We start from the raw sequence: 23,195 nt of genomic DNA, 5'->3' as shown, positions 1-23,195 counted from the left end.
CTGGGTAGTTTGCCTGTTAATTGAAGCAGTTTCTTCATAGCATTGACGGTCTTTACAATTTGGCATGTTTTCTCAGTGGCTGATACTGATTGTTTCTTTCCATATTTAGTGCTTCCTTCAGGAGCTCTTGTAAAGCAGGCCTGGTGGTGCCAAAATCTATCAGCATTTGTTTGTCTTTAAAGGATTTTATTTATCTGTCAATTATAAAGCTTACTTTGGCTGGATATAAGATTCTGGATTGAAAATTCTTTTCTTTAAGAAGGTGGAATATTTTCCCCACTCTCATCTGACTTGTAGGGTTTCTGCTAAGTCATCTGTTGTTAGTCTGATGGGCTTCCCTTCATGGTTACCTCGACTTTTCTCTCTGGTGTCATTAATATTTTTTCCTTCATTTTAACCTTGGTGAACCTGACAATTATGTGTCTTGGGGCTGCTCTTCTCGAGGAGTATATTTGTGGTGTTCTCTGCATTTCCTGAATTTGAATGTTGGCATGCCTTGCTAGGTTGGGTAAGTTCTCCTGGGTAATATTTTGAGAGTGTTTTCCAACTTTGTACCATTCTTTCCATCATTTTCAGGTACACCAATCAAACATAGATTTGGTCTTTTCACTTAGTCCTGTATTTCTTGGAGGTTTTGTTTGTCTATTTTCACTCTTTTTATCTAAGTGTGTCTTCTCACTTTATTTTATTAATGTGATTTTCAGTCACTGATAGTTTTTATTCCACTTGATCGAATCAGCTATTGAAGCTTGAACCTATGTCAGGAAATTCTCGTGCTGTGGTTTTCAGCTCCATCAGGTCATTTAAGTTCTTCTCTACACTGATTATTCTAGTTAGCCATTTGTCAAATCTTTTTTCAAGGTTTTTAACTTCCTTGCAGTGGGTTCAGACATGTTTCTTTAGCTCGGATAAGTTTTTATTACAGATGTTCTGAAGCCTACTTCTGTCAACTCGTCAGTCATTCTCTCTCCAGTTTTTTTCCATTACTTATGAGGAACTGGAATCCTTTGAAGGAGAAGAGGTGCTGTGATTTTTAGAATTTCAGCTTTTCTGTAGTGGTTTCTTCCCATCTTTGTGATTTTTATCTACCTTGGATCTTTGATGTTGGTGGCCTACAGATGGGGTTTTGGTGCAGATGACTTTTATATTCGCGTTGATGCTATTCCTTTCTGTTTGTTAGTTTTCCTTCTAACACTCAGGTCCCTCAGCTGCACATCTGTTGGAGTTTGGTGGAGTTCCATTCCAGATTCTCTTTGCCTAGGTATTACAAGTGGAGGCTGCAGAACAGCAAATATTGCAGGACAGTAAATATTGCTGCCTGATCCTTCCTTTGGAAGCTTTATCCCAGAGGGGCAGCCACCTATATGAGGTATCTATCTGCCAGTACTGTGAGGTATCTCTTAGTTAGGCTACATGGGGGTAAGGGACCCATGTAAGGAGGCTGTCTGTCTGTTCTCAGAGTTCAAACGCCATGCTAGAAGAACCACTGCTCTCTTCAAAGCTGTCAGACAGGGACTTTTAAGTCTGCAGAAGTTGTCTGTTCCCTTTTAATTCAGCTATGACCTGCTCACAGAGGTGTAGTCTACAGGCAGTAGGCCTTGTTGAGCTGTGGTGGGCTCCACCCAGTTTGAGCTTCTGACTGCTTTGTTTACCTACTCAACCCTTTGCAATGGTGGACGCTCCTCCCTCAGCTAGGCTGTCACCTCAGAGCTTGATGTCAGAATGTTGTGCTAGCAGTGAGCAATGCTCCATGGGCGTGGAACCCACCAAGTCAGGCAAGGGAGAAAATTATTTTGTTGACTGGTTGCTGAGACCTTGGGAAAACTGTAGTATTTGGTTGGGAGTGCCCTGTTTTTCCAGGTAGTCTGTCATGGCTTCCCTTGGGTAGGAAAGGGAAATCTCCCAACCACTTGCACATTCCAGGAGGGGCTATGCCCTGCCCTGCTTCAGCTCACCCTCTGTGGACTGCACCCACTGTCCCATGAGTCCCAATTAGATGAAACAGGTACATCAGTTGGAAATGCAGAAATCACCCATCTTCTGCATCAATCATGCTGGGAGTTGCATACTTTTGCTCTTCCTATTCAGCCATCTTGGAATGCCACCAGAAAAAAGGTAGCATGCATTTTTAAAGGTAATTTTTTTTTTTTTTTTTTTTTTGAGACAGAGTCTCGTTCTGTCCCACAGGGTGGAGTGCAGTGGTGTGATTTTGGCTCACTACAAGCTCCACCTCCTGGGTTCACACCATTCTCCTCCCTCAGCCTCCCAAGTAGCAGGAACTACAGGCATATGCCACCACATCCAGCTAATTTTTTGTAGTTTTAGTAGAGACAGATTTTCACCATGTTAACCAGGATGGTCTCAATCTCCTGACCTCATGATCCACCCGTGTCAGCCTCCCAAAGTGCTGGGAATACAGTCGTGAGCCACTGCACCTGGCCCAAGGTAAATTTTGGATTTAAGTGCTCATACATATAGTTCTATTAAACACAATTTAAACCTGCGTTACTGAAAAACTTGAATTGCAGGATTTTCTTGCTTCCTCTACCCTGTGCCCGTAGGCTGGCCCATGTCTTGTTTGGCCTTCCCACCATGCGCACATTTGCTCCTCCTTTCTACATACCATTATGATGTTATTATCTTTGTTGACACCTCTTGTGCCTGCTTATATTTACATCCTGTACTACCCAAGTGTAAGACCCTAGGTGTGTTCATGTGACTTTTCACCTGTAAAATAGAGGTGGTGCAGGACCTGCCATGGGGATTGTTGCAAGGTTATGTGGAGCTGCTTATCCAAAGCCTAAGTGTACCATTGAGACACAGTGAGCATTCACGAAATACCAATTCTTTGTTATCAACTGCTGTCTAATAGTTCTTCAGGATCAACCATCATTTATTCACATAACTATTACGCTTTTGTTAATTTTTTTCCTATTTTAAATACTGGAGAACAATACTTCATTGAAGGTCATTGTAAATAAAGTGGTAATGTATCATGGGTTTTCAGTAATAGGCTTTATTAAGTGCCTCAAGGGTGCCAGGTCAATCATAACCTGCCCCAAGTCTTTGCAGCCAGAGACAAAATGGTAAAGGCATTGAAATTTGTGATATTCTGGGGCCCACAAGCACCAGTGTCCAAGTTGAAACAGGAACCCACATTCCTGAGCTTGGCTTCAGTTTCTTTCCAAGTCCTACTGCTCTGGCCTGAGAGAGCCCGTGCCCACCAAAATATAGTGTTCTCTGTGTCCCCCATGGTCACTGCAGGGTGGCAAGATGTACCAGTAGGGGCCTAACCATGATGTTGCCACCCTCTTCCTCATCTGTCCTGACCCTTTTGTCTGCCTTCTGGCTGCTTGCAGTACCATGTTGGATACTTCTATGGCTGCACCTGAATCATGGCTGATGCCTCTAGCACTGGCATACTCCAGAGAAGTTTCCTTCCAGACTAGGCAGTTGGTCTATAGTTAAAGGCTGGACTTCCTCATGCACAGTGCAGAAACCTTTGTGGCTATATCTATGGATACTCTTTTTGATGCTTACATGTGGATCTGCTTTGGTCAGATCTTGAGTTTCTGAGCTGGATGCAGTGATTACTTAGGTCTTGTTTGAGGGAGTGGAAGTGTGGGTAGAGCCAGAATTTTCTGCTGTAATATGTGGTGTTTAATTAGACTTGGAACCAGTTTAGCTGGAATAGAGTCTCTTTCTTGCCTCTGACACCACAAAGTATTTCTCATATAATATATTTTGAAAATAAAATGTATGCACATGACTGGAAAATAGAGAATTGTGGTCAGAGTTACAAAGAAAGAGCTGCCACCATGTGAACCTCATCCTAGTCCCCTCAATTACCTGATAACACCAGGTACAACAGGGGAAGGCTGACCTTTTTGACTCCCTACCTTTCTTCCAACCTCAGCCAATTGTAGGAATATCATGATTTTAGTTTCTTTCTTAGTTACCATTGAAGCTGTAAGTAACTGTAGACTATATATATTTAGACATCTATTTTGTCAATCAATACAACAGAATCTTGTGACTTACCTCTTGTAGGGAATATATTGGCACTGTGAATTCACCTACATTTCTTAGTATGCTATGGGTAAATACATGTTTTTTCTTTAGCTTTCTGTTTTCTTGGAGCTTCTAATGGCCTTTTCTTCTTTCTTTTTAAAAATAATTGTCTCCCTTTTATCACATTCTTAGCATCTTCCAGCATGTCTAACTTCCCATCTGAAAAGTCAGTGCTGAACACATTGCTGTTTCCTGTTTCCATCCAACCAACATCTCTCTGTGCCTAGGGTTGAGCTCTCATTCCTAGAGATTTTATAACTACTTCCCTGGGTTTTCACATGTCAAATGCGATTTCGCTATTACAACTCTGGGACCAATCTTTGAGAGCGCTAACCACTTTTCTTATGGTTTATTTTTTTAATTGTATGTGTTTTTGAAATATTTTTTATTGTGTTTTACATATTCTTGAGAGTTAAACATTTTAAGAAGATTTCAAGCTGTCTTTGCTAATCTCTGAATTTTCCTATCATTTTCCTAAATTTTGTTACTTTCTATGTATGCAATATTTTATACTTCTCTGAGACTGTAGGGAGCATGGGTTCTGAACTTTCCTTGAACAGAAGTCATGGGGCCAGAAGGAAGACAGAACTTAAAGACTTGTTTCTGTGGAAGCAAGTTGTCTGTTTGATCATATTTGTCTTTTATTTTTTGCATTTTTAAAAACTGTGGGATACTCATGTTTGCCTGTGCAGTTAGTAATAAGGCAGAAATGGGGATGGTCACAGGCTGATTTCACATTTGGACAAGAGGAAGTGGTCTTCAAACCAGGGGACTACACATGGGAAGGGTGATTTCCTCTGGGAATCCCTAAGCCAGTGGTTTATCCATGTGAGTATTCCATTCACCACAAGGCCACAAGTGTGATGAAGGCCTTGAAAATGTACCCTCCTCCCAACAATGACGAACTCTCCCTGGCCACCCTAGGACCACAGATTGTTTCACTAAAAATTCACTAAAAATTAGTGGTGTTTCATAGAATTACTTGTAAATATGCTATGTACTTGGGTATTTGTGCATCATTCTGATCTGGCTTCTTTTATTCAGTATAACTACTTTAAGAGTCACTCTGTTCTGAGTGCATCAACAGTCCATTCCTTTTCATGCTGAGCCACATGCCATGGTGTGGATGTGCCACAGCTTGTTCACCCTTCTTCTGTGTGTGGGCATCTGGGGCCTCCTGGTTTGGAACCATTATGCATAAGGATGTCGTTAATGTTTCTTTATTTATCAACCCGTGAACTTGCCTTCATTTCTCATGGTTCATTCCTAGGAGTGCAGTGGCCACATCATGACATGGTAGGTATACATTGACCTTGCTAGGGAACCATGGACCCTTGTCCCAAGTGTTTTGTTCATTCCCTGGTTTTTCTCTTGCTACCTCTAATTTAGTCATATTAACTTCTTATCTCCTTCACCCTACATGGCAATAACTTCTTAGCATACTGCCCTTCCTATACACTTGGAGTCACCAGCTCCTTCTCCAAGTGCTGACTCTTATGCCCTCACTAAACTTGGCTTCTGTGATCCATGTGTAACACATTCCCTTTGAAACACACTATGTATGAGAGCGTTTTGGGATAATATTCTGTTCCTGATGCGTTTCAAATATCTACAATGGCTCTGAATGGGAGAAAGATGACTGGGTGGGTCTTGTCACCCATTGACTATGGAGCTCATTTTGGTTGATAGAAAGAAGACTGGGTGTGGCCTGGACATATGTTCAAGTGATTCACGAACCTTTTCTAAATGACAACAGGAAACCTTGCCATGGGGTGGAACCTAAGTATTAAGTTACCTGGAAGCTGTGTGATTGAAAGCGAGTCACTCAATTACCTGATCCAGGCCTTTTCCTCTACATGTGGGACTACCCATACCTTGCAGAGTTGCAGTGAGTTCACCTGAGCAAGACACCTGCACGTGGTGATGCTCAGAAAATGTTAATTTTCCTTTATTGAACTGGAACAACCCATGGATATTATGTGTTGAGCAGTGGATTACAATAGAATAAGATATAGACCTCGTAAGCCCCAAGGAGGCATCACTGATCACTGGGTGTCTGGAAAGACAGCAGAGAAAAAGTGACCTGGATCTGGAAATGCCCAGTGGGTCTTTTACAGGTAGTTAAACAGGCCATAGTGGGGCAGAAGAGAGTTTTCCTCATCCACCTACCAGTAATGTCAGGTCGTCGGATGATGGTTGGACAGCTTTCATATTGCTTCTCTAAAAATAATAATTTAGCAGCTGGAGCCCGGGATAGATGAATTTCTACTGATACATAGCTGGTAATATTAAGGTGTTAATTAAACTCACACTCCAGGGAGAAGGAAAAGGGGCTTCCAATAAAATCTCAGATATTAGGTGAGTGAACCCAGGCTTGCACATTAAGAGACGAAATGACAGAGTTTGACTTTCTGGGGTCAATCCACCAATAAAAGGGAGGAAGCGTCAGATGGGCATGCATATAAATGCTCAAACACACTTCCTAAGCTCACTTCCCAAAGGTAAGGAGGGCACTATGCTTGTGGGCAGCCCACACTAAGTGAAGAATCATGGGAAAGTGTGCACCAGATGCTGGAAGTAGGCCAGTCTAAAAAGTCCTAGAAGGGGCCTGGTGCGGTGGCTCAAGCCTGTAATCCCAGCACTTTGGGAGACCGAGGAGGCAGGTGGATCACGAGGTCAGGAGATCGAGACCATCCCTGGCTAACATGGTGAAACCCCGTCTCTACTAAAAATACAAAAAATTAGCAGGGCGAGGTGGCGGCGCCTGTAGTCCCAGCTACTCAGAAGCTGAGGCAGGAGAAGGGCGTGAACCCAGGAGGTGGAGCTTGCAGTGAGCCGAGAACGCGCCACTGCACTCCAGCCTGGGCGACAGAGCGAGACTCCATCTCAAAAAAAAAAAAAAAAAAAAAAAAAAAAAAACCCTAGAAGGAAGGGTAATGGCCAAACTTGTTCTTCAGTTCACCCATTTGTGTCTCTTCCAAGTGCACTTTTCATTCTTTCCTGCTCTAAAGCTTTTTAATAAATGCCCACCTCTGCTGTGAAACTTGCCTTGGCATTTCTGTTGTTCTTGTTGTTTTTCCTTCTTTATGCCCATCACTTGAACTCTTTCACCTGAGGAAAAAAGAATTGACATTGCTAAAGACCTGGATGGATTTGCTGCCAGTAACTCGGATACCTTCCACCAGTAACAGGTCTAGGAGCTGGTGGAAATACTTGCTGGAGTATGTATCCAGCATGTTCTCGCCCAGGTCACAGGGACTCCTGAACTGTGGAGGGGCTGGAACTCCAGGCTAAGGGGACACCATGGAAAGAGAGTTCAGCCTGCTGTTGGAATCCTGTGTATAGGATTTTTTTTTTTAAATTGAGGTATAATTCCTGTAAATGTTAAGTGTTTTCCGATGTATAATTCAGTGACACAGGAATGTGCACGTTCTACCACCTCTTAATTTCAAAGTATTTTCATCATCACAAAAGGAAATCTCATACCTCTTAAGGAGCTGCTACCCAATCTGTCTTCATCCTGATCCCTGACAATTGTCAATCTTCTTTCTTTCTCTATGAAATTATTTATTCTGGACATTTATATAAATAAAACCATATAGTATGAAATTTTTCTGTTTAGCTTCTTTCAACCCGTTGGTTTTGCATTACCTTCACATTGTAGTATGAGTGTTTCAATCCTTTTTCCAGATAAATATTATGCCATTATATGGATATACTACATTTTGTTTTCCAGTTATTTGTTGGTGGACATTTGGTTAGTTTCCATGTTTAGTCATTGTGAATAATTCTGCTATGAATGTATTTGTACACTTTTTTTACTTCCTGCTTTTCACTGTTTTGTGCATGCACCTGGGAGTGGATTTGCTGGTTTCTTTGATAATTCTATGTTTAGCTTTTTGTAGAAACCAAAATATTTTCCAAAGCAGAGGATCTATTTCACCTTTGCGTTTCTCCATTTCCGTGTCAATTCTTGTTAGTTTATGGTTTTTAAATAATAATAATAATAATGATGGGTGTCAAGTGGTGTCTTATTCCGACTTTGATTTGCCTTTCCCCGAGGTGAGTGATGTTGTGCTACACTTATGTGGTTTGTGTGTGTGTATTTTTTGAGAAAAGTATTTTCAATTTCTCTAATTTTTTTATTGTTTTTCTTTTTGTTCTTGAGTTGTAAGAATTCCTTCTATATCCTGGATAATAGACCCTTATTCTTATATATGACTTGCAAATATTTTGCCCAATGCTGTTGTTATTCTATTGACTATCCTGATAGTGTCCTTTGAAGTAAGATAGTTTTTAGTTTTAATAAATTTCAATTTATCTATTTTTTCTGTTGTTGTTTTCTGTGCATTGTCTGTCATACCAGAAAACTGTTGACAAATTCAATGCCAATAAGCCCATAAAAATATGTTCGACATCACAAGTTGTTAGGTAAATGAATATCTAAACCACAATGAGATTATCATTTTATACCCACTAGAATGCCTTTTTTTTTTTTTTTTTTTTTTTTTTTGAAAAAGGGAGAGTTGGGGAGTATGTGGAGAAAATGGAACCCTTTTCATTGCTGGTGAGAACGTGAAATGGTGGTGATGGTTGCACAATAACATAAACATACTTAATGACACTTAACTATACACCTACAAATGTTTAGATTGGTAAATTTTATGTTACGTTTCTTTTAACATCTGCAACAAAGGCTTCCTGAGAACTGGTCCTGAAATAGTTTCATACGTAATGAAAGAAGACCCTTCTCTTCTAGAGTGAGTAGGAGCCTTTTTTCCCCCTTTTTGAGATAGAGTCTCACTCTGTCACCTGGCCTGGAGTGCAGTGGCACGATCTCAGTTCACTGCAAGCTCCGCCTCCCAAGTTCATGCCATTCTCCTGCGTCAGCCTCCTGAGTAGCTGGTGATACAGGTGCCCACCACCACGTCTGGCTAATTTTTTTGAATTTTTCAGTAAAGACGGGGTTTCACTGTGTTAACCAAGATGGTCTCTATCTCCTGACCTGGTGATCCACCCACCTCGGCCTCCCAAAGTGCTGGGATTACAGGCATGAGCCATCATGCCTGGCCGAGTAGGAGACTTTTTATGCATGCTATTACTATACACTGCTGGACCAGAGGGAGCCCAATTCTAACTGACCCATTTGTACCTCTTTCCAATATCCTATTCCTCTATTCAACTCACTCCCAGCCCCCTACAAACAACTGTATATCACAGGTCTGTTTACTTTCTTTGCACACTTTTCTATAATGTCATATAAATGTGATCACAGAATATGTGATATCTTCAGACTGGTGCTTTTCGTTATTTTTTTTCTCATTATTCCATGAGAGTTGCCAAAAGAAGCATGCATGTGTTGAGCCACAGAAAACCAATTGTACTCTGAGCTCTACTTAGTAAAAACAAAAACAAAAACAAAGAAAAAAGAAAAAAAAAGTACATATTGTGGCATTTAACCTCTTTTTAAATTAATGATTTCTACAAAGAGGTAGTAAGCTGTAGCTAATGAGACAATGTGCTGAATTGGTGTGATACTTCACTATGTAGAGATCTCTTTCAACCAAGTGATTCCTTTACAGATGTCTGTGGGGGTCTGTACCAAGAGACTGACCCAGTGATGGGTGAATAAAGTACACTGACACACAGATAATTCTGCTTTGCCAGTCCAGCTGAGCATCTGGGCTCCTTACAGACTCCAGGCTGAGGGTTGTAAACAGTCTTGACTGTGGCCCTGGCCAGCTAGTAAGACTGGCATTTATTCAGGAAAGATTAATTGATGAAGGCATGAGTCAACACCATGAAAGGGTAACTGACAATGTGGATTTCCCGATTAGAAAGCAATTAGGCACCCATGGAAAGTCAAAGATTAGTCTTAAGACCACAGGTGTAAACACGCTAGTTACATAAACACTACACATTCCTTTGTTTCTACTCTAACATATTTAATTAAAGGGAAAAGGCTGCCTTCAGCCAAGTTTATTACTGGAGCTTATGCCAACCTCCCAGGCATTTGAAGAAGTTTTGCATCTGTTAATTTTCCCACCATCCTGACTGAACCCTAACAGATGTCAAAGTAGCAACAGGAATTTCTAGAGTACAAATTAGTTTCTATGGGAATTGAAAAAACCATTGATTTATCTTTCAGCACATACATTGCAGTGCTTTACACTTGATACAGGATAGGACTCAAAGGTTTTCCTTCTTAAATCTGCTTTTTCAAAAGTGAGCCAAAATGTGAAATCACATGTTTTTGTCCGTTAGGTTTTCTTCACCTTTCACAACATTTCACTGCTTCTGATTGACATTTGAAGAGAGAGACTAATTTATTAAAATATTTCTCACTGTTCTTTTCCTTTTTGCTGTTAGAAATTACAAGTGAAACTTCTTGTAATTTCAACAGTGCACACTTTAAATAAGAATTAAGACATGTGGTCATCTGGCAAGATGGTTGAAAAGGAACAGCTCTGGTCTGCAGCTCACAGAGAGTCCAACGCAAAATACCGATGATTTTTGCATTTCCACCTGAGGTACCTGGTTCATCTCATTGGGACTGGTTAGACACTGAGTGCAGCCCAGAAAAGGCAGCAGAAACAGGGTGGGTGTTGCCTTACCAAGGAAGTGCAAGGGGCTGGGAACTTCCTCCCCTTGCCAAAGAGCGCCATCGGGGGCTGTGCTATCAAGCCCATATTCAGCATATCTATCATGGTTTTTGTAAACCGCAGACCAGGAGATTCCCTAGTGCCTCCACAACCAAAACCTTGTGTTTCAAGCACAAAACTGGGTGGCTTTTTAGGCAGATGCTGAGATAGCTGTGAAAGATTTTTTTGTACCCCAGTGGCACCTGGATACCAGTGAGACAGAACCATTCGTACTTCTGGAAAGGGGGCTGAAGCTAGGGAGCCAAGTCATCTCACTCAGCAGGTCCCACTCTCACGTAACACAGCAAGCAGAGATCCACTGCATTCAGATTTTCTCTACCAGCATAGAAGTCTGAAGTCAACCTGGAATGATCAAGCTTGGTGGGGAGAGGGTCGACCACCATTACTGAGACTTGAGTATAAGGGTTTCCCTTCACAGCGTTAAGAAAGCTGCCAGGAAGTTTGGACTGCTTGGAACTCACAGAAGCATGCAAAGCAGCTGTGGCCAGCTTGGTTGTCTAGATTCCTCCTCACTAAGTAGGGCATCTCTGAAAGAAAGGCAGCAGCTCCAGTCAGGGGCTTATATGTAAAACTCCCATCTCCCTGGGACAGACCACCTTGGAAAAGGGATGGCTGTGAGTGCAACTTTAGCAAACTTAAACATTCCTGCCTGCCTGCTCTGAAGACAGTAGTATATTTCCCAGAAGAGTGCTCAAGCTCTGCTCAGGAACAGACTGCCTTTTCATGTGTGCCCCTGACCATGTGCCTCCAAACTAGGAGACACCTCCCAGTGAGGGTTAACAGAAACTTCATACAGAAACACTCTCGCTGACACCAGTAAGGTACCACCCTGGGACAAACCTTCTAATTATTGCTGTTCTGCAACCTCAGATGGTGGTACCCAGGCAAACAGCATCTGAAGTAGACCTCCAGCAAACTCCAGCAGACCTGCAGAAGAGATGCATGACTGTTAGAAGAAAAACTAACAAACAGAAAACAGTAACATCAACATTAACAAAAAGGACACACAAAAACCCAATTCAAAGACCATCATCATCAAAGATCCCAGGTAAATAAATCCATGAAAAATGAGGAATGACCAGCTCAGAAGTGCTGAAAATTCAAAAAACTAGAATGCTTCTTCTCGAAAAGACTGCAACTCCTCTCCAGCAAGGGCACAAAAATGGATGTAGAATGAGGTTGATGAATTGCAGAAGTAGGCGTCAGAAGGTTGGTAATAACAAAATTCCCTGAGCTACAGGAGTATGTTCTAACCCAATATAAGGAAGCTAAGAACCTGATACAGTATTACAGGAACTGCTAGACTAAAATCACAAGTTTAGAGAAGAACATATATGACCTCATGGAGCTGAAAAACACAGCACAAGAAACTGTGAACCAAAAACAAATGTCAACAGCTGAATCAATTAGGAGGAAGAAAGCATATCAGAGATTGAAGATCAGCTTAATGAAATAAAGCATGAAGACAAGATTGGAGAAAAATGAATGAAAAGGAACAAACGAAGCCTCCAAGAAATATTGGACTATGTCAAAAGACCAAACCCAAAATTCATTAGTGTACCTGAAAATGATAGGGATAATGGAACCAAGTTTGAAAACACACATCAAGGCATTATCCAGGAGAACTTTCCCAACTGAACAAGACAGGCCAACATTTAAATTCAGGAAATACAGACAACACCACTAAGATATTCCTTGGGAAGAGCACCATCAAGACATATAACTGTCAGATTCTCCAAGGTTGAACGACAAAAAAAAATTTAGGCCAATATCCCTGATGAACATCAGTGTGAATATCCACAATAAAATACTGGCAAACTGAATCCAGCAACACATCAAAAACGTATCCAGTCACTATCAAGTCAGCTCCATCCTTAGATTGCAAGGCTGGTATCAACATATGCGAAGCAATAAACGTAATCCATCACATAAAGAGAACCAATGACAAAAACCACATAATTATCTCTATAGATGTAGAAAAGGACTTTGACAAAATTCAACATCTCTTTTTTGCTAAAAACACTCAATAAACTGGGTATTGATGGAATGTATCAGAAACTACTAAGAATTATTTGTGACAAACCCATAGGCAATATTATACTGATTGGGCAAAAGCTGGAAATATGCCCTTTCAAAACTTAAAACACAAGGCACAAGACAAGGATGGCCTCTCTCACCACTCATATTGAACATAATACTGAAAGTTCTGGTCAGAACACTCAGGTAGGAGAAAGAAAGAAAGGGTATTCAAATAAAAATAAAGGAAATCAAATTGTCCCTGTTTGCAGATGACATAGTTGTGTATTTAGAATACCCCATTGTCTCAGCTCTAATACTCCTTAACAATACACAAGGAACTTGTCTATTGTTTATGTTGCTTAAGCTTATAAGGAACTCCAGCGATCTCAGGCTACAAAATCAATGTGAAAATATTACAAGCATTTCTATACACCAATAGCAGATATACAGAGAGCCAAATCATGAGTAAACTCAATTTCACAATTGCTCCAAAGAAAATAATATAACTAGGAATACAACTTACAAGGCATGTGAAGGACTTCTTTAAGGATAACTACAAACCACTGCTGAAAGAAATAAGAGAGGACTCAAAAATATGGAAAAAAATTCATGTTCATGGAAAAGAAGAATCAATATCATGAAAATGACCATACTACTTAAAGTAATCCACACATCTACAACGATCTGATCTTCAACAAGCCTGACAAAAGCAAGCACTGGGGAAGGATTCCCTGGTAGTGGGAAAGCTGGATAGTCACATGCAGAAAGCTGAAACTGGAACCCTTTCTTATAGCACATAAAAAAATAACTCAAGATGAATTAAAATCCTTAAATGTAAAACCTAACACCATAAAAATCCTAGAATAAAACCTAGACAATACTATTCAGTCTATAGGCATGGAAAAGACCTCATGACATAAACACCAAAAAAACTGCAACAAAATCTAAAATTGACAAAGGAACCTACCTAAATTAAAGACTTTCTCCACAGCAAAAGAAAATATCGTCAGAGTGAACAGGCAACATACAGTATGTGAGAACATTTTTTTTCAACCTATTCATCTGACAAAGTCTGATATCTCAAATCTCCAAGGAACTTAAAAAATTTACAAGAAAATAACAAATAAACCCTGTCAAAAAGTGTGCAAAGGATATGAACAGACACTTCTAAAACTAAGACATTTAATCAGAAAACACACAGAGACAAAAAAGCTCAGCGTCACTGGTCATTAGAGAAATGCACATCAAAACCACAATGAGATATCATCTCACACCACTCAGAATGGTGACCATTAAAAAGTCAATAAACAAGAAATGCTGGTGAAGATGTGGAGAAATAGGAATGTTCTATACTGCTGTTGGGCATGTAAGTTAGTTCAATCATTGTGAAAGACAGTGTGGTGAATCCTCAAAGATCTATAACCAGAAATACCATTTGACCCAGGAATCACATTATGCACCCAGAGGGTTATAAATCATCCTACTCTAAGGAAATATGTACATGTATGTTTATTACAGCACTATTCACAGACAAAAAAAGACATGAAACAAACCCAAATGCGTATCAATGATAGACTGGATAAAGAAAATGTGGCACATATACACCATGGAATACTATGCAGCCATTTAAAAGAATAAGTTCATGTCTCTTTTCAGGGACACGAATGAAACTGTAAACCAGCATTCTCAGCAAGCTAACACAGGAACAAAAAAGCAAACCCTACCTGCTCTCACTCATAAGTGGGAATTGAACAATGAGGACACACGGAGGGAAATATCACACAGTGGGGCCTGTCAGGGAGTAGGGGGCAAGTGGAAGGAGATCATTAGGACAAATACCTAATTCATGCAGGGCTTAAAACTTAGATGATAGGTTGATGGGTGCAGCAAAACACCATGACACATGTACACCTAGGTAACAAATCTGCACTTTCTGCACATGTATCCTCGAACTTAAAGTGCAATTTAAAAAACAGTCAGGATAAATGACAGACTAAATAGTGTCCATGAATTTATGATGACTCCCTTTTTGATTTTTACTAAATATTTTTTCTGCATTTTGTGTCTTGAAGAAAGCAAAGTAACAATGCATTGTACCAAACATTTTAAAAGAATCCATCAAAATGCAATTGGAGTCAATTCTTTTATCTCTTTGTGAAAACAGGTGTGGGATAAAAACCAACTCTTCTAACGCTTGCCAGTGCCTCAAGGTGCTTAGGATAAAAATAAAAGTTCCAACCTAAGGATATGTGGCAGCCTCCAGAACTTTAAGAATAGCCGAGAAATAAAGTACCCAGCATCCAGCTCTTTCTGGGAGATCATGCCCAGTCCTCTGGGGACCCATGGACCTTGGAGGAAGGGCGGAGGTGGTGTAGGTGAGGGTGGTCTTTGGAGCCACTGCTACTGCCTATGGGATGGCTTGGAGTCTCAGCGTTCAGTGGAAGCAGCAGGCTTTATGCAAGCAGTGTTTGATGTGCCTGCCTGTTTTCCATCTCTGTTTCTTCCTTAGTAATGTGGCTCCTCAGGTTTTTATCTTGGAACTGGGTTGCTTATCTTTTTGAGTTTCAGAGTTTCTGTGAATTTTCTGCATACAAGTCAGTTTTTAGATGAGTTTACTAAATTTTTCTAACTGTGGCTGGTTTCTTTATTCTCTTAACTGGATTTTATTTTATTATGATTTATTTTATTTTATTTTTACTTTTTGAGGTGGAGGTTCATCCTGTTGCTGAGGCTGGAGTGCAGTGACGCTTTGTAGGATCACTGCAATCCATGCCTCGCTAGTTCAAAGGATTCTCCTGAGGCTCCTGAGCAGCTGGGTTTACAAGCACATGCCAGAACTCCCAGTTAATTTTTTTGCATTTTTAGTAGAGGTAGATTTTCATCATGTTTACCAGGCTGATCTGGAACACCTGACCTCAGGTGACCCACTTGCTTCGATCTCCAAAGGTGCTGAGATTACAGGCTTGAACTGCCATTCCCAACTGTAACCGGGTGTTTTACAGAGTAGACATTTCAGCTTTCAATAAAGTCCATATTATCCATTTTTTTCATGGACTTGCTCATAACTCATTACAAAACCCAAACCCACAAAGATATTTTCCAATTACAACTTTGCATTGAAAAATGTATGGGTATTTTTGACTTTTTTTTGCTATGAAATTTGTGTCTATGTTCATTTGTTTCCATATAGTTTCCAGCTGTTTTCTTGCCACTTGTGGAATAGACTTATCATTTCCAAAGCATATTCTTTGCATTTTTGACAAAATCAGTTGACTGGGTCTGTTTTGGGACTGTCTATTCTGTGCCACTTATCTATTTGTCTATTAAATCATCAATGCCACACTCTTGTTTATTAAGCTAGCTTTAGTGTAAGTATTCATATCCATATGTGTAAGTCCTTTAACTTTGTTCTTCTTCAGTATTATTTCATCTATTCTAGGTATAGGAAGAGTTTGTTGATATATTTGCCTGGAACTTGATTGGGATATGGCTGAAATAGTAATAAATACACTTCTCCAGAAGAAGAAATGTCTCTTCCTGTATTTATATATTGAGAAAGAGTCTCCCTGTGTCACCCAGGTTGGAGTTCAGTGCTTGATCTGAAACCACTAAGATTCTGCCACCCTAAATGTGTGCCAAGTGCCCGCAAGGACCACAGGGCATGCACACATCAAAGTTCAGCCTTTTTTTTTTTTTTTCTTTTGTATTTTTAGTAGAGATGGTGTTTCACCCTATGTTACCCAGGCTGGTCCCCAATTCATGGGCTCAAGTGATCTGCCTGGTGCAGCATGACAAAATGCTGGGATTACATGCACTTTCCACTGTGCCTAGCCTGTCTGCATTTACTAATATTTCTTTTGATTTCTCTCAATGGTAACTGATTGTTTTCTGAATTAATTTTGCATATTTGGTTACATTTATACTTAATGGATTCAGTTTTGCTGACACTATTGTATATGGTGTTTTAATATTTCAAATTCCAATTATTTTTATTTTTATTCATTATTGCTGATATAGATAAAATCAATTGAGTTTTGTCTATTGACCATCTTCTTTGTTTCTTTTTATCTCCATTCAAGGTATGGGAAGGTTGACTCTATTTCACTTCCACTTCCTGAGATTACCACCTGGATTAACCCACCCCGAATTTCACAGCTTTTCCAGGGCTACCACCAGGGCATGCATGGAGCTAACTCACTGAGCACACAAGCCAACTCTCTGAGAACAGGGTGTCCTCACAGTGCCTCAGACAGAGCTTCCTTCCCTCAGGACACACCAGGGAGAAGCCATGTTTTTCAGGGCGGCTAAGGGATATGGCCCGCGTTATGTGCAGAGACTAAGCCTACTTCATCCTGAGGGATCCGTAAGGTGGCTGTGGCTTTACAGGTTTTCCTGGTCATCCACCATGAGGGGCCAGAAGCCTCTTTCTCTTCTGGACCTGCCCAGGACTGGCCATTGCTACAAGATACCTGGTGCTATGTCCGGGATGAGACTAAAGATGTCTCCTCAGGACCCTCTCAGGAGAGGACATGGCATTGAGACATCTAGTGGCCAAGTGAGGAAAAGTCACCCCTGTCTGCAGCACCCAGAACTGAGTAGGGGCACTACTCTGTACCTTACTTCCCAGTCCTGTCCTCCAATTCTGTGTTTACTAAAGTGTACCTTGAGTGAGGCAATGACAACGCATTGTCACAATGGCCAAAGCGTGGTTTGCAGATTTTCTGGGCTTGTTTCTCTGGGGAGATTTTGGTACAGAGAAAGGAGAGGCACTGATTGGAGCCACCTTGACAGGCTGAGGCCAGGGGAAACATCACAACCTCCATTAACACTGTTTTTCACACTTTAATGACTCATTTTACTTAGAGAACTAAAGTAGTTGAAACAATGTAGAAAAACTTTTAAGTAGACATATTAGAACTTTATTATTTAAGTTTAAATATATGATGGTTAGCAACACTTTTTTCTTTTCCTGAGACAGTCACAGTTTAATTGACAGTGCATTTGTAATGGTAATGAACATGTGTTTATAGATTGACATCCTACATTAGCTGAGATACACTAACAATATCAAATTTTAATATTACACCATAAAACTAATTGAAGACTTTTGAGCCAAATATGAGTGAGAAATTACCCATTACACAGCCCTACTCAGGAGATCCTGAGAACATGTGCCCTAGGTTGTGTATTCACAGCCTACATTTATGCATTTTAGGCAGAGACACCCGGGACATCATCCAACTGCGTGGAATGTACATTGGTTTTGTCCAGAAAGGACGGTCGACTTGAAAATAGTGATTGTGCAGGTCTACGCTTTCAAGTTATAGGTAGATTTAAATATGTTTTAATTGGCTGTTGGCTGAAAGAGTTGTTATTATCTGAAAACATGGAATCAATAGATAGGAATGACTTGGTTACAATAAATAATAAGGGCTGCAGAGACCAAAGTTTTATCATGATGATGAAGCCTCCATTTAACAGGCTTGAGAATAGGAATAGGAGGTAAATATTTCTTATCAGACTTAAGATATGTCTGGCTGTTAATGATGGTCAACTTTTACTAAAGTTCAAAAGGGAGGACCATGTAATGCAGCATGTTTGTCCCTCTTTCCTGTCAGGACTTGAACAAATTTTAGAATGCCGTGAGTCAAAAGGAGGGGTCCATTCAGATTGCTCTGGTGGGTTGCGGGGTGGGAGAGTTATTTTTTTACAAGTGTTTCACCTCTATTTATAAAAATATAACCTACTAATTTGTTATAAATTATAATTAGTCTAAGAGATAAATACGATTTCTTAAATCAAAAAAAAAAAAAAAAGAATATTAGCAAACCTAAGCCATAATACCTTGCTGGATTTTCTTTTTCTTTCTATTTTGAAAGTTGCCAAGGATGCTTTGCTTGTAAGTCATATAGTTAACTCATTGATCATCTGGGTATAGTTCTGTTGCTTCTTCAAAAATTGTACCCAGTAACCTTCCAAAATTGTTTTGAAGTAAAGTTCTTAAATTGTAGAAACAAACAATACTCGGGTTAATCAAAGGACATAAACAATTTCACCTCTTCTTTCTTTTTTTTTGAGATAGGGTCTCACTTTGTTGCCCAGCCTGGAGTGCAGAAATGCCATCGTGGCTCAATGCAGCCTCTTGACTGCTGAGTTCAGTTGTTCCTCCGCCTCAGCCTCAGCAACCTTTTCATATTTTTTGGTAGAGACAAAGGTTTGCCATGTTGCCTGGGCACATCTCAAACACCTGAACTCACGTGATCTGCCTGCCTTGGCCTCTGAAAGTGCTGAGATTATAGGCTTTGAGAAACCATTTACATTATGGTTACATAAAAATCAATCTTTTAGTTAAGTTATGAACATACGTATAATGTGCAATTATTCATTTATGCCTAATTTTCATCATTTCCTTTGTCAACATTATGCATTTTAATAGTCATATTCAAGGGATAAGGCAAAACAACCTATGAATTAGCATATTTGTTTATTTCTCTGTTTGTGAAAATGGCCTTAGTTTCTTCACAATACAAACAAATTTCAACTCTGTTATGCAAAAAACAGAAGATAATATTTTTTAAATTAATTTTCTAGTTACCTTGCATACAGGGAATATGTTATCTATAAAAAATACTAACTGAACTACAGGTCTTAAACACTGAACAAATTATCAGTATATTATAGTTTATTTTATCCTATAAATCAATTGTATTTATATACAATCTAGGAAGTTCAGAGCTGTCAACAGTTCTGGTGCAGTTTCAGGTGAAATGAAATTTGAGATAATTTAATGGAGCTATTAGGTGTTGTGAAACATTTAGGTAAAATATGTGCATACTTTTGGCAGCACTTGTGAAGGGATGTCTCAAGGTGAGCCTCAGAAAATGCTTTTCAGCCTTCTCAGTAAAATGACCTGGGCCACTCCAAATGGCTTTCACTGTTACTGCTGCCTGCTCCCGTGGGCTCCAGGGAGTTGGAGGACAGGCAGCTTGTTGTTTTTACAAATAAAATTATTGTATCAAATTTATTTTCATATGGTTTATTGCTATGAATAAAAATAGATTTTAGTGTATTAATATTTTCTATTGTATGTTTGTTTAATTTGTTTACTAGAATTTGTTATTTCTTTTTGGTTTCTTATGATTTTCTGTGTATGAGACCGTGAGATCCAAAAAAATAGTTTTACTTTTATTTTTCCACATCCAAATAGCTTTGTATATATTTTTCTTTCCTAATTGTTTTGGATGGAACTTCTAGTACAATATTGAATACAATGATGAAAGTGAGCATCAATGCTGTGATCCTCACCTTAAAGCTTTGATTCCCAACAATTCAGATGCTGATTGTTGTGGATTTTGCATAAAGACATCTTATCAGGTGAAAGAAATTTGAAGCACAGTTTATTGGATGTTGTTATCATTAAATATGTTGACTAACTTGAAGTATTTTCTGTAACCGTTGAGATAAACATGTACTGTTTTCCCATCATTTAACTTACATGTTATATTGAAAAGGGATGGCTTCAGAATGTTGAAAAACCCTCAATTTTCTAAAAAAAGGAATTTAATCAACTTAATCATTGAGGTGCGTAAGGTCTTCCCCATGTAGCAAATTCCAGGTACTATTATTTGGTTAAAAATTATAATGTTCCTAATTATCAGATTTTTTGGCATTTGAGTGTTTTGGTTATATCATGCAATTCAATTTTCAATTGGAGTAAAAGAGAGGTAAGGTTTAGTGTACTCTTACGGGCATTAGGCGTTAGAGGTTAGAATCATAGAGGATATATTTAAAATTCTTTTGTAGGATAATAGGATATTAAGAATGAGAGAGAAGATTGGGATTAGAGATGGGGTTTATAATTGCAGAAAAATGGTTTAGATTGAGGGTTAGGTCTGGCGTTGGCTTAGAGGTTAGCGTTGTAGTAGGATTAGGGTTATTGTTAGGATTAGGATTTCAGTCAGGTGTCAAGGTTACAGTTATGTTTAGGGCTAGAGTTAGAATCAAGATTAGATATTAGGTTTGGGTCAAGAGTTGTAGCCCAGTTTCTGATCGTTAAATTTCTTGGGTTAACGTCATGGTAAGGGTTAGGGTTAGTACTAAGGGTGAGAGTTAAGGTGACAGTGAGGGGTTAGGACAAGAGGGTTAGTCCATTAGTGTTAGGGTTTGGGTTTAGGGTTAGTGTTAGGATAAGAATAAGGATTTGGTTTAGGGTTTAGGGCTTGGGTCCTGGTTGAGTTCAGGGGTTCATTTAGGGATAGTGTTTAAAGGTTCAATATTATTTTCAGTTATTATTTATTTAGAGTTTAAGGGTTAGTGTCAGTAGATGGTTAGGATAAGGTTTAGGGTTTTGCCTAATGTTAGGGTGGGGTTAGGTTAAGGGTCAGAGTTTAGGGCTAAAGTTGGGATTGGGTTTATTGTATAGGATTATAGTTAGGGTTTAGATTTTAGTGTTAGAGTTAGAGTAAGATTAGGGTTAGGGTTACGTGTTTGGTTTAAGGTTTATGATAGGCTAAGATCAAGATGGAGTGTTTGGTTTAGCGTTAGGGTTTAGGGTTTGGTCTAGGAGTTAGTGTTAAGGGTTATTTGGGTTAGGGTTAGTGTGAGGGTTTTTTGGGGGTTAAGGTTAGTATTAGGGGTTACATTTAGGTTTAAGATTAGTGTTTGTGTTATGGTTATGGTTAGTTGTTAAAATTAGGGGAAGGTTTAACATTTTGGGTTCTGTTTAGGTTTAGGTTCAGTGGTAGACGTTTATCCTTAGGGTTAGTGTTAATTGTTAGTGTTAGGTTTAGTGTTTAGTGTGTATGGATAGGTGTAATATTAGGTTTTATGTTAGCATTAATTCCTACTTTTAGTTTCAGGATTATGGTTATGATTAGGTGAAGATTATGGTTAGGTTTATTGTTTAAGCTAGTGGTTTTGGTTATGGATAGTGTTAGGTTTTGGGTTGAGTTGAGGTTGGTGTATGGATGGGGTTAGGGATTAGTGTTAGTGTTATGGGTTAGGGATATCATTGATTAGGAGTTAGGAGGTTAGAAGGTTGAGTTCATGGAGATTTATGTTTATCTTAGTAGTTAGGGTTAGTCTTAGATTTAGGCTTTAATTCGTGTTAGGATCAGTGTCTGGGTTTAGTATTAGAAGTTATACTTTAGGGTTAGAGTTTTGTTATGGGTTATTCTGTAGGGTTTTTATTAGCTTTTAGAGTTTGAGTGTTAGTGAGTGTGTTGCTTTATGATTGAGTGTTATGTTGCAGCTGGGAGTCAAGGTCAGCATTAGAGCTTAGGGTTAGCGTTAGGATTAGGGTTGGGTTAAGGGTCAAGATTACAAATTAGTATTTACACTTAGAGTTTGGGTTGGGTTAGTGTTAGTGTTTGGTTTCAGTGTTTAGAGTTACGGCTGGCATTGCAGATACTTTAAGGTTAGAGTTAAGGTTTTCGGGTTGAGGTTAGGAATAGGATTTACCGTTGGGGTATGGTTAAGGGGTAGCCTTGTGGTTAGGATTGTGGTAGGGTTGGAGTAAATTATGGTTAGGATTATGGCTTATTATTAGTATTCAGGTTAGGGTTTCTGAGTTTGGGTTAAATTTAGTGTTTGGGTTATTTTATAGTGTTACAGTTAGAATTATAGGGCTAGTTTTAGGGTTAGGATTTGGATGAGTGGTAGTGGTAGTGGCCGGGTTAGAGTTTAGCATTAGAGTTAGGACTTTTGTGTTAGGGTTTGAGTTTATTTTTCTGTTTGGGTTAAGATTGGCTCAGGGTTATGTTCAGCATCAGTGTCAGTGTCAGGTTTAGGGTTATGGGTTAGCGTTGAGTTTAGGGTTACGGCTTAAGTTCTCGTTGGTTGTGGCATTGGGGTTAAAGTTAGGGTTATGGCTGGGGTTATGTCTGAGGTTGTGGGTTACAATTAAAGTAGTGTTAGTATCAGTGTTGTAAGATTAGGGGTTTGGTTAGAATTAGGGTTTGGGGTAGAACTTTGGATTAGGGATATTGGTTGGTGTTAGGCTTATATTTTTAAGGTTAGAGTTTTAGTTTTAGGGTTAGAGTTAAGTATACTTTTAGGGTTACATTTGAAGTTAGCTTTAGTGGTTAGATTTAGAGCTGAGGGTAGGGTTCACTGTTTAGAGTTAGTTTTAGATTTAGGATTTGGTTTAATATTTAGGTTAGGGTTTTGGTGAGTGTTAGGGTTTAGGGTAGATTTAGAGTTTGCATAGGTTTAGGGTTACAGTAGGTGTAGGGATAGTTTTAGGGTTATGGGTAGGGGTAGGATTACATTTAGGGTTAGTGATACATTTTGTTAATGGTTCAGGTTGAGTTTATGTGAGGATTAGGGTTTGGCCTTGAGGGTTATTGTTAGTGTTTCAGCATTAGTATTATGTGTTATTTTTAGGGTTAGATGTCTTTTTCCTTTTCACTCATTCATATATATGTATTTATTTTATTTTATGGT

The 23,195-nt window shown here is 39.3% G+C and overlaps 1 protein-coding gene across 1 annotated transcript; it reads left to right on the top strand.

The window, feature by feature from the left end:
- Positions 1–4,545: 4,545 nt before the first annotated feature.
- LOC116273631 (PTPN13-like protein, Y-linked) lies at positions 4,546–17,092 on the top strand (the record flags this gene model as incomplete). Its single annotated transcript, XM_031662763.1, is given in 3 exon segments — positions 4,546–4,682; positions 16,832–16,974; positions 16,977–17,092. Coding segments are annotated over 3 exon segments (396 nt in total), but the record flags the coding sequence as incomplete, so codon positions are not given.
- Positions 17,093–23,195: the final 6,103 nt, after the last annotated feature.

Source organism: Papio anubis, unplaced genomic scaffold (genome assembly GCF_008728515.1).
Source record: "Papio anubis isolate 15944 unplaced genomic scaffold, Panubis1.0 scaffold979, whole genome shotgun sequence".
Classification (NCBI taxonomy): Eukaryota; Metazoa; Chordata; class Mammalia; order Primates; family Cercopithecidae; genus Papio; species Papio anubis.
Note: the sequence above shows the minus strand (reverse complement) of the source record. Positions and strands in the feature narration are given on the sequence as shown.